Below are 15,804 nucleotides of genomic sequence, written 5' to 3' on the forward strand. Positions count from 1 at the left end.
TTTGCTTTGATTACTGCTTTGCACACTCTTGGCATTCTCTTAATGAGCTTCAAGAGGTAGTCACCTGAAATGGTCTTCCAACAGTCTTGAAGGAGTTCCCAGAGAGATGCTTAGCACTTGTTGGCCCTTTTGCCTTCTGTCTGCGGTCCAGCTCACCCCTAAACCATCTCGATTGGGTTCAGGTTCGGTGACTGTGGAGGCCAGGTCATCTGGTGCAGCACCCCATCACTCTCCTTCTTGGTCAAATAGCCCTTGATGCCTTCAGTGTGACTCTACAATTTTCATAGTCATGAAAATAAAGAAAACTCTTTGAATGAGAAGGTGTGTCCAAAATTTTGGTCTGTACTGTATATATTTCATTTGTTAAATTAAATATTATCCAATTAAAACAATATTAACAATAATAATAAAATATTTATATATAAAATGAGATTTGGATTGTTTATCGTAAAGTTTCATTTTAACCATGAATTACATTCCTTATTTTCTTGCTAGTAAATCATATTTATTCTTCCAGCGTTCATCTCTCCTTCTAACCTGTTGCATCTAATGCATTATTTTCAGGAACAGGATGTGTTGCATCACACCATTTGACGTCTTTTCTATTAAATAAAGCCATAGCCCTTCTGTGATTATAGCTTTTTGGAATCAGTCTGGATGGCAAATGAGGATTTGAGTACACCTCCCACTCACGGCCAGCTGTCTCTAGGACCAGCAAGAGTACAGGAAGAGATGAAGATGAGAGAGAGAGGGAGGGGAGAAAACAACACTTATCCTGAGCCATTGGGTGTGGAGGGTTAATCCTCGTGCTTCCCCATCAGTTGTGCTTTTACCATGTGACATCGGTCAGCCAACATTGGCTCAAGCCGGAAAGAGACACATGGGAGATGAGCAAGGGGGAGAAGGGGGCCTAGGTGGCATCTGTCAATTCGGTTATGTAAAGATGACTGGTAATACACTCATATAATTTCTGCCTCTAGCTTTGCAATCATGTCAGGGGGGTGGGGTTGGGGGCTTCCCCTTGTTCTGCCTTTATGGATGTACATATATGGTTAACCGTGCTGAGCTGGCATACACTCATATTCAATAAGACATTATCATGCTCTGATCATGAGCTAGGCAGATATTATCAACTACGCTTACCACGTCATGATTTAAACCCTGCTGACCCATCTCTCTGTCTCACTGCCATTGATTTACACATCAAAGTTTGCCAGCTGTCATCAGGTGGCCAGAAACACTTAGAAACGAGCTTTGAGGCCATGGAATTTCTTCTTTTTTTGGCAGGACTTCATAACCTGTCTTTCCCTGTCTTCCAATTTTAGCCTTGGCTGACTTGCAGGACAAAGGTCAGCTGGCCATCACTGCTGCTAATCTGAGGTGCAAACCTCTTTACAAAGTTAAAAATAGAAAACCCAGTGGAGAAGAAAGAAAGGGGGAAAAAGACCTTCTGGAGTCTCCAGTGGAAATGTCAACATTCAATCGCCCGAAAAGCCCGCACTGTAAAGACATCCAGATAACCTGTCACCTTTTATTAATAAGAACAACCATCCAGAAAATAGCACCTGCCCTTCCCGATGGTTTCAAATTGATTTAGAAGCTGACCCCCCTCAGGTGCTCATCCGTTTCTGACGACATTCAAAGCTGTGCTATTTGTGTAAAAAAAACAGACCACTCACCAGTTGACTAGCATGGCAGCGTTGTTCTCTGCTATGAATGGGAGTTCTCCATAAACACTCCAAAAGCTTAGCAGTAAAATCCACCACAGTCGCATGTTTGCTGCTCTCAGAAGAGTCCCACCCTGCAGGGCACATCCAAGGTGGAATATCTTAAATGGAGCACTGGCAGTTGTGCTTTCTTCTCGGTCATTGAAATAAAGGGGCGAGTGAGACAAAGGAGATGGGACGAGCCCCTCGTGACGAGGACATCTTTCCCCTCAGGGCCCTCACAACGTTCAGACTTATCCTAAACTTCCAAGGCTCAACAGCTTGTCGTCCTCTTCATCTGATCCACTTGATATGTCCCCTCTGATCCTGACTAGATTTTTCACCTTTGCTCTGCTTTTTCCCCCCTTTTTTCCCTCACTCTCTCTCTGGAAGCCGTGAAAGAGTATATCCTAAACGCGGATGGCCTGGCCTGACAGAATGGATGGCACTATAGAAAGAGTGAGAGACAGAAGAGATTGTGTGTGTGTGTGTGAGAGAGAGAGAGAGAGAGAGAGAGAGAGAGAGAGAGAGTGAGAGAAGCCTGCAGGATGCAGATTGTGACGAGGGATTAGTGGGACACAAAAATCCGATTTTGCCAGGAGAAAGCAGCAGTCATCAGTGGATTTTCTATAGTGTATCAGACTGTGTGGCTCAAAAAGATTTTTTTAAAGCTTCAAATTCAATCTACACTTGGTTAACAGGATATATAATTTTTTTTTTTCACTCTGTATTCTCTTCTATTCCAGTTAATGATTTACTTCATATTCCAGTGCAGTGTGACTTAAACACATAATATATGTCACTTTCGTTTAGATGATTCGATCTGTTCCAATTTGATGATTTATGCAGTTTTTATTTCTTAATTGAAGTTTTACTCTATCACTTAAATAACATCAAATCATCTTTGTGGTCAGACATTAGAGTAGCTGTTCAAGAGACCACAAACTAGGAAGTCAAGGTGTTTCCCTTTACTTTGAAAGAATAATGACAGTAGCCTACTGTTGGAAAATTCCATAATCACATCACTTCACATTTGTTTTGATTTGTCTCATATTATTATGTCTCTTTCTTCCCTTGACTTGTTTCTCACCACCTCTCTCTCTCTCTGTGTCTCTCTCTCTCTCTCTCTCATTTTCTCTTTAAACCTCTCAGCTGGTTTGCACTTATCCCACAAGAGTTTAATCACACTCTATCCCTCCCTCTCTTAGTCCCTTTGTTTCTTCCTTATTTTTCCATCACTGTTTTCTATTCTCATCCTTTGTCTCATTTCATTCTTCTGTTTTATTGTTCCCCCTGCAGGTCAATACACAGTCATGATGGCCCATTTCTACCTGAAAAGGAAGATCGGTTACTTTGTGATTCAGACCTACATGCCCTGCTTCATGACTGTCATTCTGTCCCAAGTCTCATTCTGGCTCAACCGTGAATCTGTCCCTGCCAGGACTGTCTTTGGTTAGTGCATTCTTTCTTTCTTTTTTTTTTTTTTTGGTAATTAGGGTTTTACACACACACACACACACACACACACACACACAAAAACACACACATCTGGTTTACTATCCTTGTGGGGACTCTCCATAGGCGTAATGGTTTTGTACTGTACAAACTGTATTTTCTATCACCCTACACCAACCCTACACCTAAAACTATCCCTCACAGAAAACTTTCTGCATTTTAACATTTTCAAAATACTCATTCTGTAACATTCATAAGCTTTTTTCCCCATGTTGACACAAGTCCCCATGAGTCAGTGACTATTCAGGTTTCTCACACACACACCACACACACACACACACACACACACACACACACACACACACACACACACACACACACACACACACACAATTATTATTTGTTTTTTTAGTTTGAATTTTTGTAATCTTATTACTTTAGTGATTTTGTTAACAATAGCAACACTGTTTAGCATGGCCCTGTTAGCTTCTGCTGGTTAATGTCATTACACCATTCCGAGTTTTATTTATATAATTTTATAATATTTATTATTATTGCTCTGAATTAACATTTATTTTTATATTTTCAATTTTGATTTAGATTTTATTTTTTGTATTTAGTATTAAAAAAAATCTATATAGCTTAAATTTTGTGTCAGTTTTCGTAATTTTACTACTACAACTTTATATCAGTTAGTTGGCAAGGGAACATTTCTAATTCTCATTTAAGTTTTAAATTGCTTTATAAGCTTTATTAAAATGACCAAAAACAAAATCAGTAGTTTTAGGCAGAATTAACAACACTGTTTAGCATGGCTCCATTAGCCCCTTCTGGTTAATGCCATAACTACATCATGCTAATGCTAATGCTAATAGCATTCTCCAGTTATTATAGACTGCTTGCACCTTCAGCATCAAACTCATCAGCATCAGATATTTATTCCTCCAGTTCTGATTGTATGCAGATGATTTTATATAGCTATATTCTGTTTTCACTCACCAAGCATGTATGGATTCTTATCTGTTGCTCCTTTTGGTCTTTCACTTAATGTTTTGCTTTGAACATCAATAATTCTCATCAAAATGGAAATCAGAACTGACTGATGCAATCAGAAGGAATGAAGAGCTAATCCACTCGGATGACTGTTTTGGAATTCACACCTCTGTTCCTATTCAGTTCTGGAGCCTTGCATTGTATCTTGGCAATAATCAACAAACTGAGCAGACAGTCCACAAGGAATATGCGCCCACACAAACAACATCTCTAGGACTGCCCAACAAAGTCTACAACAAACATAACGTTTTCTCACACACATAAATATACAAATATCCATGAACGGAGGCTCAAAGACTCACTTGCTGATATTGCACATGTAACAGTTTTTTATTTGCATAGCCCGAGGCTGAGAAATCCCGGAGAGGGACTGTAGTACCATACTTATATATGTCTAAAGGTCTCTGTGACCGCTGCCTGGGGCAATCTGATCTCCCTCTGACAGGGACCGCACACCTACGCTCCTCAGACGCTTATCAAGAACTATTCTCAGAGGCTTTGCATAAGGAATTATAACAATACTGTCATTCTAAGGCATAGGTTAGATATAAAAACATTTATATCTGAACTGCATTGCTTCTGTGTTTAATCCTTCATTGCTACCTTCTATAAAGTTTTTTGTTTGATAGAAAGTAGACTGCATTTCTGGGATTGAAAAGATCTTAATGCCATTATTCCCAGCTGGTATGCTTTGTTTTGTTGTTAAGATGAGTTTTTGATTCATGAACCAATATTTTATTCATGCAAAGCATTTTAAATATTATAACTATTTTGGATGAAAGACAGAATTTCCCTGCTCACTGCTGCTACAGAAATTTTTGGATGGATTGCTGTGATTGTTTTTGGCATATAAATCATTTTATTTTATAAGCATTATAAGCCTGTATATTTTGCAGATGAAATTATAATGTTACTCCTATACATTTGAAAAAGAAACGTATTTTGTTACTTAAGCATGTTGTTTAATTTACAGTATAGTGTCTTACAAAGAGGCAAACTTAAAGGATTTAGATTATAATGTCTATTATATTTTTCATTAATACTGTCTATCAAAAGTTTTTATATATTATTTGTAATAATAAAGATATTAAGATAAGAAAAGGTATCTTTCACTCACAAGGCTGCATTTATTATGACAACATCAAGTATTACAATTTAATATAACGGTATTATTTTAATATACTGTACATTAAAAAGGAATTTATTCTTTTGATGGCAAAGCTGAATTTTCAATAGTTATTATTTCAGTCTTCAGTGTCACATAATCCTTCAGAAATCATTTATATGCTGATTTGGTGCTCAATTATAATTTTTCATTATTATTATTATTATTATTATTTTTACTCAATTATTAATAATGGTTCTTATTACCAGTGTTGTTTTTGCTGCTTTAAATTTTTGTGGAAACCATGATAATTTTTTGTCACTTTAACTGTCACTTTTGATCAATTAAATATGTTCTTGCTGAATAAACGTATTGACTGGAGTAATTGCTGCTGAAAATTCAACTTTGCCATCACATGAATAGGTTAAAAAAGTTATTTTAAATTGTACAAATATTTTACAATATTACAGTTTTTACTATATTTCTGATCAAATAAATACACCCTTTGTGAGCACAGGAGACTTTATTATTAAAAACTCTGAATCATTGCAAACTTTTGACCGGTAGTGTATTTATTTATTTATTTTGCTTAATAGAGATCTTATAATATTCTAAATACATATGTGTTTGATCCTCCACAGGTGTGACCACAGTGTTGACCATGACCACCCTCAGCATCAGCGCCCGCAACTCTCTTCCTAAAGTAGCATATGCCACTGCAATGGATTGGTTCATCGCTGTTTGCTATGCCTTTGTGTTCTCAGCGCTTATTGAGTTTGCCACAGTCAACTACTTCACCAAACGCAGCTGGGCATGGGATGGAAAGAAGGCCTTGGAGGCTCAGCAGCCTAAAGTAAGTTTAGTATGTTTTCATGCATTTGTGCATATGTGATGTTCAACTCTTAGAAAACCTCAGAAAGAGGCTTTGTTGAGTGAAGTTGCATAACATGACAGTTCTGTTTGACATGAAGGTTACAATACATTGCGACTATATAATATGCTTTTACAAAATGGTTGGAGACACCAGAACAGCTTGAGAGTGCTCAGTTACAACATTTCAGATGGTGACACTAACTCGTATGTCAACTGCTTTATTAGATGAGATGTATTTGTTTTAGCTGCTGATGGATGTCACATTTTGAAATTCCATAGGAGTAATATTTAGCCTTTACTCAAAATGCCCTTCAGACTGGCCACTTCATTGAGATTTCTGAAAGCTGCTTTTTTGATGAACATGTAAATGCCAGGTTTCTGCTTATGCAAGATCCATTTTCACCCAGGTGGTAATTTTTCATTCGCAGTGGACAAACAGAATTCAAAGAGCTATCAATGTCACTGTGGTGAGTTTGTTAGTAAAGGCTCTGCAGTCAGACCTCTGAAGGTCAGATCTAGACCTCCAGCACAGCTTTTTTAAATGTCACCCCCTTTTTTTATCAAACACCAACTTATTTCACCTATCCTGCTAAGTAGTCTTTCTAAAACCTTGAGCTCATGCTGTGGGGTAGTGATGCACGGGTCGCCTTTTTTTCCAACCCGGGTCCCGCTTTTCTGAAATAATTTCGCCCCAGCCCGCCCCACATATAAAGTAAAATTTCTTGACCCACCACGCGCATCGGGGACATCACGGAAGTTACGTTGTTGCTTAGACCTTTGTATTGTGACCCTATCAAAGAACCTAATAAAATATGAAAATATATATTCCAAATATTTAATGTAGGCTATAGGGAATTACACTAGTGATGGTTTGTACGTGAACGAATATTTTAGGTGAACGAATCATTCTGGCACACCGAATCCATTGACTCATATTTCTCATTCACTGAAGTTCCGCCCTCCACAGCAGCGCGTGAGCGCGGCGTTATTAGCAGCGCATACACAGCTCTTGAACAGCTCTGTGAACTGTTTCCTGTCAAAGAGTTACTCAAGATGTGACGGAGCATGTGATTTGTTGAATGTAGTGAACGAACACGATCTTCTCGTAGGTGAACGAGTTGAATGAACTGATACATCTCATTCGAGAACGAAATGAATGAGAGTATACAGGGTCAGTGAGCCAAGCATGTAAATCTCGATCAGCAATCAGCAGATACAAAGCACAGTTATAGGTGCACATACGCTCGTTTTCGTATTTAGCATACAGAACATAACTCCACGTTTGATCCCTGATTTATTAATGTGAATATATAATATATGAACTGTCTGAACAAACAATTAAAATGTTTCATTATGCAAGAAAACCTTGTGCTTTGTTCATTGGAACAACTTATTTAGACTATTTATTTAATGCGATTATACACACACTTTAATAAAGCCAAATCAGTTTTTGTCACAAGTAAATACATTCGTTGACTTAAGACATAACACACGACACTCGAATCATTTTGGTGAACGAATTGAAAATAAACGAATCTCTTGAAAGAATCTAAATTTCCACCACTAAATTCCACGCAATATAACGTATATGACGTGTACAAAATACTGTTCAATATTGGGGTTGGTAAAAAAAAAATGTTTTAATGTTTTTGAATGATGTCTCTTTTGCTCACCAAGAAAAATATGTTAAAAACAGTAATACTTCAAAAAATTATTACAATTTAAAATATGTTTTCTATATGAATATACTTTAAAATGTAATTTATTCTGGTCTTCAATGTCATGTGATCTTTTAGAAATTCCAATTCTTAATAAAGATTCTAATATTTCATAATTCTTTAATGAGTTTAAACTCTATTCCAAATAAGATCCTTTTGGGTATTGTGAATCGGATAAAATTGCTCACGACTCATTTGCAAATCAAACATCTCTATGACTCTCATGAACTTTAATTTGGGTATTTCTCAATCCTTTCTAATAACTCAAGACTTGTAATACAGCGCATAGACTTGTATGGACTATTTTAATGATGCGTTTGCACCCCCTTTTAGACTTGAAAGCTCTATCCTTAAAAGTAAAGATGAATTGTGGAAAAATGAGGTGGCTAGATGCAACTCAGGACCTTTTGTCTTGCCACCCCCACAGACTGGCATGGTGACAGATTACCTCTGCCCACCTGAAAGTACTGGAACATAAAAGCAATAAAGCAGGATTTTTAGAGCTATAACTGCTGCTTATGTTCTTTTGGACCTAAAGTAATCATACTGATTGTGGACAAAAATCCTTGAATGGATGAACAGTGTAGAAGATGTGTAATTGTGATAAACTAAATGACATTTCACTCGGAAAAGTGCCTCAAAGTTACTTGCACATACCCTTGAGTGAGCAAAGTTCAGTCCACTCTGTCTGAACCACAGTCTTGACCGCTCCATTATTATACTGTCGCTTTATTAATTAATCTCTTTTGACCCTGCAGAGGCCATTGTTTAATGTTCAGACTCAGATCTCTGTTAACCATGCCTGTATTTCACCTTTAATTAGAAGGTTACGACCTTCAAACTGGTTCATTATCTGGGTTCTTTAAACAGAGGTTTGGCAGCTTACTTCTTACATTAACAATCTTGTTTAAAGTCTGACAGTAACAACATAACAATGTCTTCTTCTTTCTCAACTACAGAAAAAAGACCCACTGGCACTCTCCAAAAAGCCAAACAATGCCTGTTTGTCTGGAGTTAACTTCACCCCCAACATCACGAAGGATGCAGCTATCTCAACCATCTCTAACAGCACCACTGTCCAGCTGAAGAGCGCTGAGACCAAGCCTGCAATGGATCCCAAAAAGACTTACAACAGTGTCAGCAAAATTGACAAGATGTCTCGGATAGTGTTCCCGGTCCTCTTTGGGACTTTCAACTTGGTCTACTGGGCCACATATCTCAACAGGGAACCAGTGATTACAGGAGCGGTTTAGCCCACGCAAAGCCCCTATGCCACTGCGACATTCCTTTCACAACCTCTTTTTCTTCTCCACTTCAATACTCGACGACAAGCTGATCTTGCAAAAAACGATGCCGAGCACTTACTTACTGCATCTCTTACTTTGCTATTCTATAAGAGGAGTGCTCCTGTTGAAATTTCTTCCTGATATCAAAAATTGCATGATAGATTCAAAGCTCTATGGGAATATAATTGCCATATCTGCCTTGACTTCCTACTTTATATTTCTCTGGTTTCCACTGGTTATTGCATTCAACTTACAATGAATTGAGCACCACACAAGCTTCCATTTCAGCCATGAAAATTTTCCAAGGGATGTGAACAAAAATGAATGCATTTGGCATCAGCATTTATCGCAGAATAAAAAACATTTATGAAAAGAAGTACAGCAAGGCCAAATGCTATGCAAAAAACATTTTCTACTATGTTGTAATGGGTAATTGCTTATAATGAAACCCTTGCTTTGTATTAATGGATTTCAGGCTTCTCTTCTTTGTTTATTCTCTTCTTTGTATTTAGCATCAATGGAGTAATCAGATGCTAAGCTAAGTTTTTAGCCATGCTAAAAATGTTGCCTTCAGAGGGATTACTTCATACGAGTTCTCTGGAATGTATCGCAATTACTGATTTCACTTTTGTTTGTCATTTTTTTCTAAGCTTTTTTGAAGTAGCTAAATAGAATTGTGCACCTTAGGCAGCTTTTCACACTTTAGACCAAGATACCCTGCAAGGTGAACAAGGTTGGGTTGCAGCTAAGATTTTTGAATCATTTGTACATAGCTTGTGTATGCTTTGCTTTTAGCGTAGACGTGGCTCAACATTAGTGAGGAAGAGCTAAAAAATTGTTCTGATACACTATTCTGATGTGCAGCCAATGTGACATGAATGATGGTGAAAACGCAGATTTTATTGTTAAATATTGTAGGCTTTGACAGAATGTGGCATTTCTTTACAGTTAATGGTTTTTACATGGGCTTTAAATGCTGTTTATGCGACAGACATTTTCCTTTTTTTTTTGTCTGTGTTGTAAATTGGTCAGTGGGTTTTCGAGGTTGGAACAAGTCAAAAACAGCCTTAAATGTTGTCACCTAGTGATATTTTCTTTGCGCTACCATGTAGACTAATGTGAAATGATCAGGTTAACAAAATGAAAGAAACATTCAGATTCTAAAGACAAGAAAAGAGAGACATATTCTATATTCTACTGTACAACTGCACAGCAGAAACATGGAACCTGCTACAGTCAGACATGTTAAAATTGGTAAATTAACATCACACCATAATGCCATCTCTTCAACCAAAATGCATGGCTACTTATTTGGGAAATGAATTGGAAGAGCGAACAGATAGTCCAAAAGTGTGACTCAGAAAGATTCGGGTTTGTTTCCAGAAACATTCTATTCTGAACTTGTTAGGTGAAAGTGAGATGGCACAAAGAACTAAGTGATCCTACAGATAATGTGTAGCTCATTAAGAGGCCAACTACAAGAGCCATTAAGCTCCTCTGTACACCACTCTATAAGAGAATAATAAAAGCCTATAAGAGAATGAATCATTAAAAGAGTTGAAGAAAGTCAGTAATGTGCCCTTTTACTACAATGGATGTTTCCAGAAATGTACAGCTGTTCCTCAAAGCGTACATGTCTGAAGCAATAAATTCTGCCTGATTTGTTTCTTGACCAAGTTCTGATTACTTCTGTTTGAGTTGCTCAAAAGACATTGCTGAAATGCATCACATTTACACACAGATGAGCTTTTTTAAAGGAACGAGTATGGGTTCATTGCTGCTTTACACAGGCTCATTGCAATGTAATGCAAAGACATGCACGTGAAGCTTAGATATTGTCCTAATGAGACGGTTGCTGCAGAAGCTACTGTGAATGGAAGAAGGATTTTTCCTGGGATTACTTCTGGGATTATACAAAACGCACATGTACACGCATGCAAGCAAACACACATGCACACATCAAGACCAGAGTTCCTGGAGCAGGGAGGCTACGGAATCCTTCCTCTGGTCCTGTGCACTGGCAACATCTGGCCCACATCTGTTTGTGAAGGATTTAGCTTCACTTAAGTTGCTTTTCCTACCAGTGCTCCTATACATGGCGTTGAATTAAACTAGGACCAGTGTGACCAAGTAACTATAATTTTTCATTATGTGTGTGATATTATATACATATTACTGGAGACTTGGCAGCTGTGTTCAGTAAGTGACATAATATACAAATTAAATGTTTGTGTATTCTATGCATTTGCATATTTATCAACGTTCTTAATTATGCTTTATGTTAATGTAATATTAATGTTAAAGTATGTTGTTATTTTGTATCAGTCACACTGACATTTATTTGAAATATCATGCTCTTATTGTGTGTTTAGAGAAAAACTTGACTTCTTTTTAATACATGTAAAGCGTGTGTAAACCTCTCTAATATACTAAACTCATCCCTGACACAATAATGCACAGCATGCCAATGGACCTTAAACCTTTAATCTCCTGAGTGGTGGAGTGAGAGCTTGACCGGAATTCCGCTAGTGTACAGTTTAGAAGCTGTCACTCAGATATGTCATTACAGATTTTTGTTTGTATCAAGAAGAGTTACCCCATTCTTTTCATTGTGTTATTAAGAAAAAGCCAAAAATTTCATCTCCTAAAGCTGAAAATGCATTTTATTATCAAATGTGTTTGGTTATGTCGTTTTGATTTAATCTACTGTGCAAAGATGGTAGCTAACCATGTGACAGATAATGTACTGATCACCCACAATTTAAGCACAGAGATGTCAGAATTGACAATGCTTTAAAAGTGTAGTATTCAAAAAACTAACATTTTCATCATTATTACCATAATATACCGCCCCCACCCCCCATCCCATCCATTTAACCCCCAATAATTTATAATGATTTATTTTACTTTTGATTTGAACTTGATTTGCTTAAATTCAAAGAGCTCTTAAAAAAGCGTTGGTCTTTTTTTTTTTTTTTCACTGGCGGGTTTCCACTTTGATTGTACATAAAAAATTATGTTTTTAATTGTAGTAAGTTAAAATGTTTGACAGTGCCGGCATTTTTCTTGTCACATCCTTTACCCTGTGCTTAACTGCACTGCTTTTTGTTCTTTCACTGTATTTGATTTAGAATGTGCTGTGATTTCTCTATTGCACGTTCTATCTGCATTGCTGTAATCAGCCACAAGAGGATAGTATATCATGCATTTGAACTGGCCGAGTTCATGCTCTCACTAAGCCAAAAAGGGGTGACACCATATGGAAGGCCGTTTCAGCATAAAAACGTTCCAGCGTTACTCGTCGTAATTATATTTTTACTAGTAAAAATTAAATTAAAGAGCTCTATAATTTAATTTGTACTAGTAACAATTACAATTACAGAGCTCTATAATTCAATTTTTACTAGTAACAATTATGATTGTAGAGCTCTCTAATTTGGTTTTTACTAGTAACAATAACAATTATAGAGCTCTACAATTAAATTGTTTCTAGTAACAATTACAATTACAGAGCTCTATAATAAAATTTTTACTAGTAACAATTATGATTATAGAGCTCTCTAATTCAATTGTTACTAGTAACAATTCCAATTAGAGAGCTCTACAATTCATTTATTACTAGTCATTTGTCTCCGTTGACTTCCATTCATTTTTAATTATAGAGCTCTGTAATTCAATTGTTACTTGTAACAATTAGGATTATAGAGCTCTCTAATTGAATTCTTACTAGTAACAATTACAATTATAGAGCTCTCTAATTGAATTCTTACTAGTAACAATTGCATTACAGATCTCTTCAATTGATTTATTACTAGTAAAAATACACTTTAAAGATATGTGTAATTACAGAGGTCTTTAATTGAATTACAGAGCGCTCTAATTGTTACTAGTAAAAATTGAATTAGAGAGCTCTCTAATCGTAATTGTTACTAGTAACAAAAGAATAACGGAGCTCTCTAATCATAAATGTTACTAGTAACAATTCAATTAGAGAGCTCTGTAATTCAATTATAGAGCTCTATAATCAAATTGTTACTAGTAACAATTCAATTGTAGAGCTCTCTAATCGCAGTTCTTACTAGTAATAATTAAATTATAGAGCTCTCTAATTCAGTTGTTACTAGTAACAATTTGATTATAGAGCTCTATAATTAAATTACAGAGCTCTCTAATTGAATTGTTACTAGTAAGAATTAAGTTACAGAGCTCCATAATTCAGTTCTTACTAGTAACAATTAGAATAAGAGAGCTCTGTAATTGCAATCTTACTAGTACAAATTGAATTACAGAGCTCTACAATAGCAATTCTTACTAGTAACAATTGCATTACAGAGCTCTGTATTCGGCGACATATCATTATGCTAATCGTGCCTTATGCATATTCAACTGGGGTATATAAACAAGGAGGCGGGAAACTTTGGTGCCCGCAGTCGACATGGACGAAGTACACGGTGGAGAGGCAGGGCAGCAGTCTGCAATATCTGCGATTTGTAGCCAAAACATTAAATTCAAACACAATACCATTTTAAAATCCCCAGAATGTCTCCTAATAAAATAAAAAGAGAAAATACAGATAACACATTCATAAAATAAATTATAGACATATTAGTGCTCTTAGTGCAAGTTGTCTAAAAACAATCTGGTGCTTCCTAATGTGGGACACTGAAAAGTCAGAATTCCTCACTGTTCTCTTGTTCATTTTACTTAACAACAAACACATGCAACCACAACAGGCATAAGCTTATTTGAAGGCAAAATATAAAATCTTGCAACCTGGAGAAAAAAAGAAGAAGAAGAAAAAAAAACCTTTAGGCTAGATTTAACCTCGAGTCACAATTTATAAAAAAGTTTAAGACTATTTGGCCTAATGTTTTCTATTTTACTAAACAACAAACACAATCATTCTATTATTGCATAACAATACTAAACACTGTAAATATTTCAAATTAATTTATACTCCTTAATATCAAGTTTGTCAAAAGGCTTTCATCTCAGGCATCATCTTAATTTTGCTTTAATGTGAACATGACTAATATGTTACCTAAGTCTGTAAAATATTTCAGGATACTTTAGAACCACGCTACAGGGCTTTTATTTTGAAACGCACTTTTGTAGGCGGGAAATCTGCAATCTGTTTTGCATCTCATGAATTGGAGTTTCTACTAGTAATAATACAATTATAGAACTCTGTAATTAGAATTGTTACCAGTAAGAATTGAATTAAAGAGCTCTCTAATTCAGTTTTTACTAGTAACTACAAATGGAGAGCTATAATTCAGTTTTACTAGTAACAATTGAATTAGAGAGCTCTCTAGTGGAATTGTAGAGCTCTGCAATTGGATTATTACTAGTAACAATTGAATTACAGAGCTCTGCAATTGAATTCTTACTAGTAATAAATGAATTGTAGAGCTCTCTAATTGGAATTGTTACTAGTAAAAACTGAATTATATAGCTCTTTAATTCAGTTGTTACTAGTACAAATTAAATTATAGAGCTATTTAATTTAATTGTTACTAGTAAAAATATAATTACGACCAGTAACGCTGAAACGTTTTTATGCTGAAACGGCCTTCCATAGACACCATGCTTGAAAACAAAGCTAAATAGGTCGACATGTAGTTTTATGTGTTATTAAAAATGAAGTGAGTTATTATTTAAAAAAAAATATATAATAATAATATTCTATATTCAAATAATTAAGACATTTTAGGCGATTTTCCCAGATAAGTGTAACCACTATGACGCTGTGGTGCTATCAAACATTGTTCCCTGCAAGCACGTCATAGATCCAAAACCGTGCGTTTGCGGTGGAACTATCTGTTTGACTGGACAATGGAAGACGGGGAAACCTGTTTGAAACAATCGCCATTTTATAAATTACGTTGGGTAATGCTTGTCACAAAATACACTTTAACTTTAATTTAACCTCCAGGATTTGAGTTAGACGCCCTGTTCTAGAGAGAAGTTAAAACGAAAAAGCTCACAACACGCAGAGCAAAGCTAGAGAGAAAGGAGCTTGTGTTTTTTTCCAAAGTGCGTAGGCGACTGGGAGCTGCCTGTGGTGATAAATGTCGGCGCTGTCTCTCAAATATTATACTGCATATGTGCACCTGCTAACATACAGACACAATGAGAGGACAACGTATGCATAGAAGGTTAAATTAGCAGCAGTGATTATGTATATCCGACAAAAAAAAAAAAAAAGATTGACGAATGACATCATACTGTACGGGAAATGGCAAAATGTATTTGTATTAAAGCTAAAAACGTCAGAATGTAGCCTATGTAGTCAGATTCGATAATAACCTGTAACAATTAATTCGACTCCAAATTGGTTGATGACATTTACTTCACCCTAAATCTTGCTTTCAATCGCGCAGCGATCAATGCACGTGCAAAGTAATTACAGCAATTACGCACCGATTTCCATTTCGAACACTGTGCGCTTGGTAATCATTTACCTAGCTGATAGCGATACTGTACACAGCCGCTATTGTCTCTCCTCAAAGCAATCTGACGCTGAAAATACCAGATGTACCCGAAGAGGATCTCGAGTTCCGCCGAAGCGTCTGAGAAGACAGACTTTGTTTTTTATGACGTAATTT

At 36.3% G+C, this 15,804-nt stretch overlaps 2 protein-coding genes across 5 annotated transcripts in view; one reads left to right on the forward strand and one right to left on the reverse strand.

Annotated features, from left to right (window-relative positions):
* The window catches only part of LOC132151770 (gamma-aminobutyric acid receptor subunit beta-3-like), a 76,791-nt gene extending 74,616 nt beyond the window's left edge, over positions 1-2,175 (reverse strand). Inside the window, exon 1 of one of the 2 annotated variants that reach the window (XM_059560126.1) lies at positions 1,680-2,175. In XM_059560126.1, the coding sequence (XP_059416109.1) occupies positions 1,680-1,774 (95 nt within the window). In that variant the 5' untranslated portion in view covers positions 1,775-2,175. The remainder of the gene's footprint in view (positions 1-1,679) is intronic. The other variant, XM_059560125.1, reaches the window with a different exon arrangement.
* Positions 1-10,868, forward strand: part of LOC132151771 (gamma-aminobutyric acid receptor subunit alpha-5-like) — a 29,929-nt gene extending 19,061 nt beyond the window's left edge. For all 3 annotated transcript variants that reach the window (XM_059560130.1, XM_059560129.1, XM_059560128.1), the window contains 3 exons: positions 3,006-3,158; positions 5,961-6,172; positions 8,870-10,868. In XM_059560130.1, coding sequence (XP_059416113.1) covers positions 3,006-3,158; positions 5,961-6,172; positions 8,870-9,163 — 659 coding nt within the window. In that variant the 3' untranslated portion in view covers positions 9,164-10,868. The remainder of the gene's footprint in view (positions 1-3,005; positions 3,159-5,960; positions 6,173-8,869) is intronic.
* The last annotated feature ends 4,936 nt before the right edge of the window (positions 10,869-15,804 follow it).

The sequence above is a fragment of the Carassius carassius genome, chromosome 10, assembly GCF_963082965.1.
Source record: "Carassius carassius chromosome 10, fCarCar2.1, whole genome shotgun sequence".
Lineage (NCBI taxonomy): Eukaryota > Metazoa > Chordata > Actinopteri > Cypriniformes > Cyprinidae > Carassius > Carassius carassius.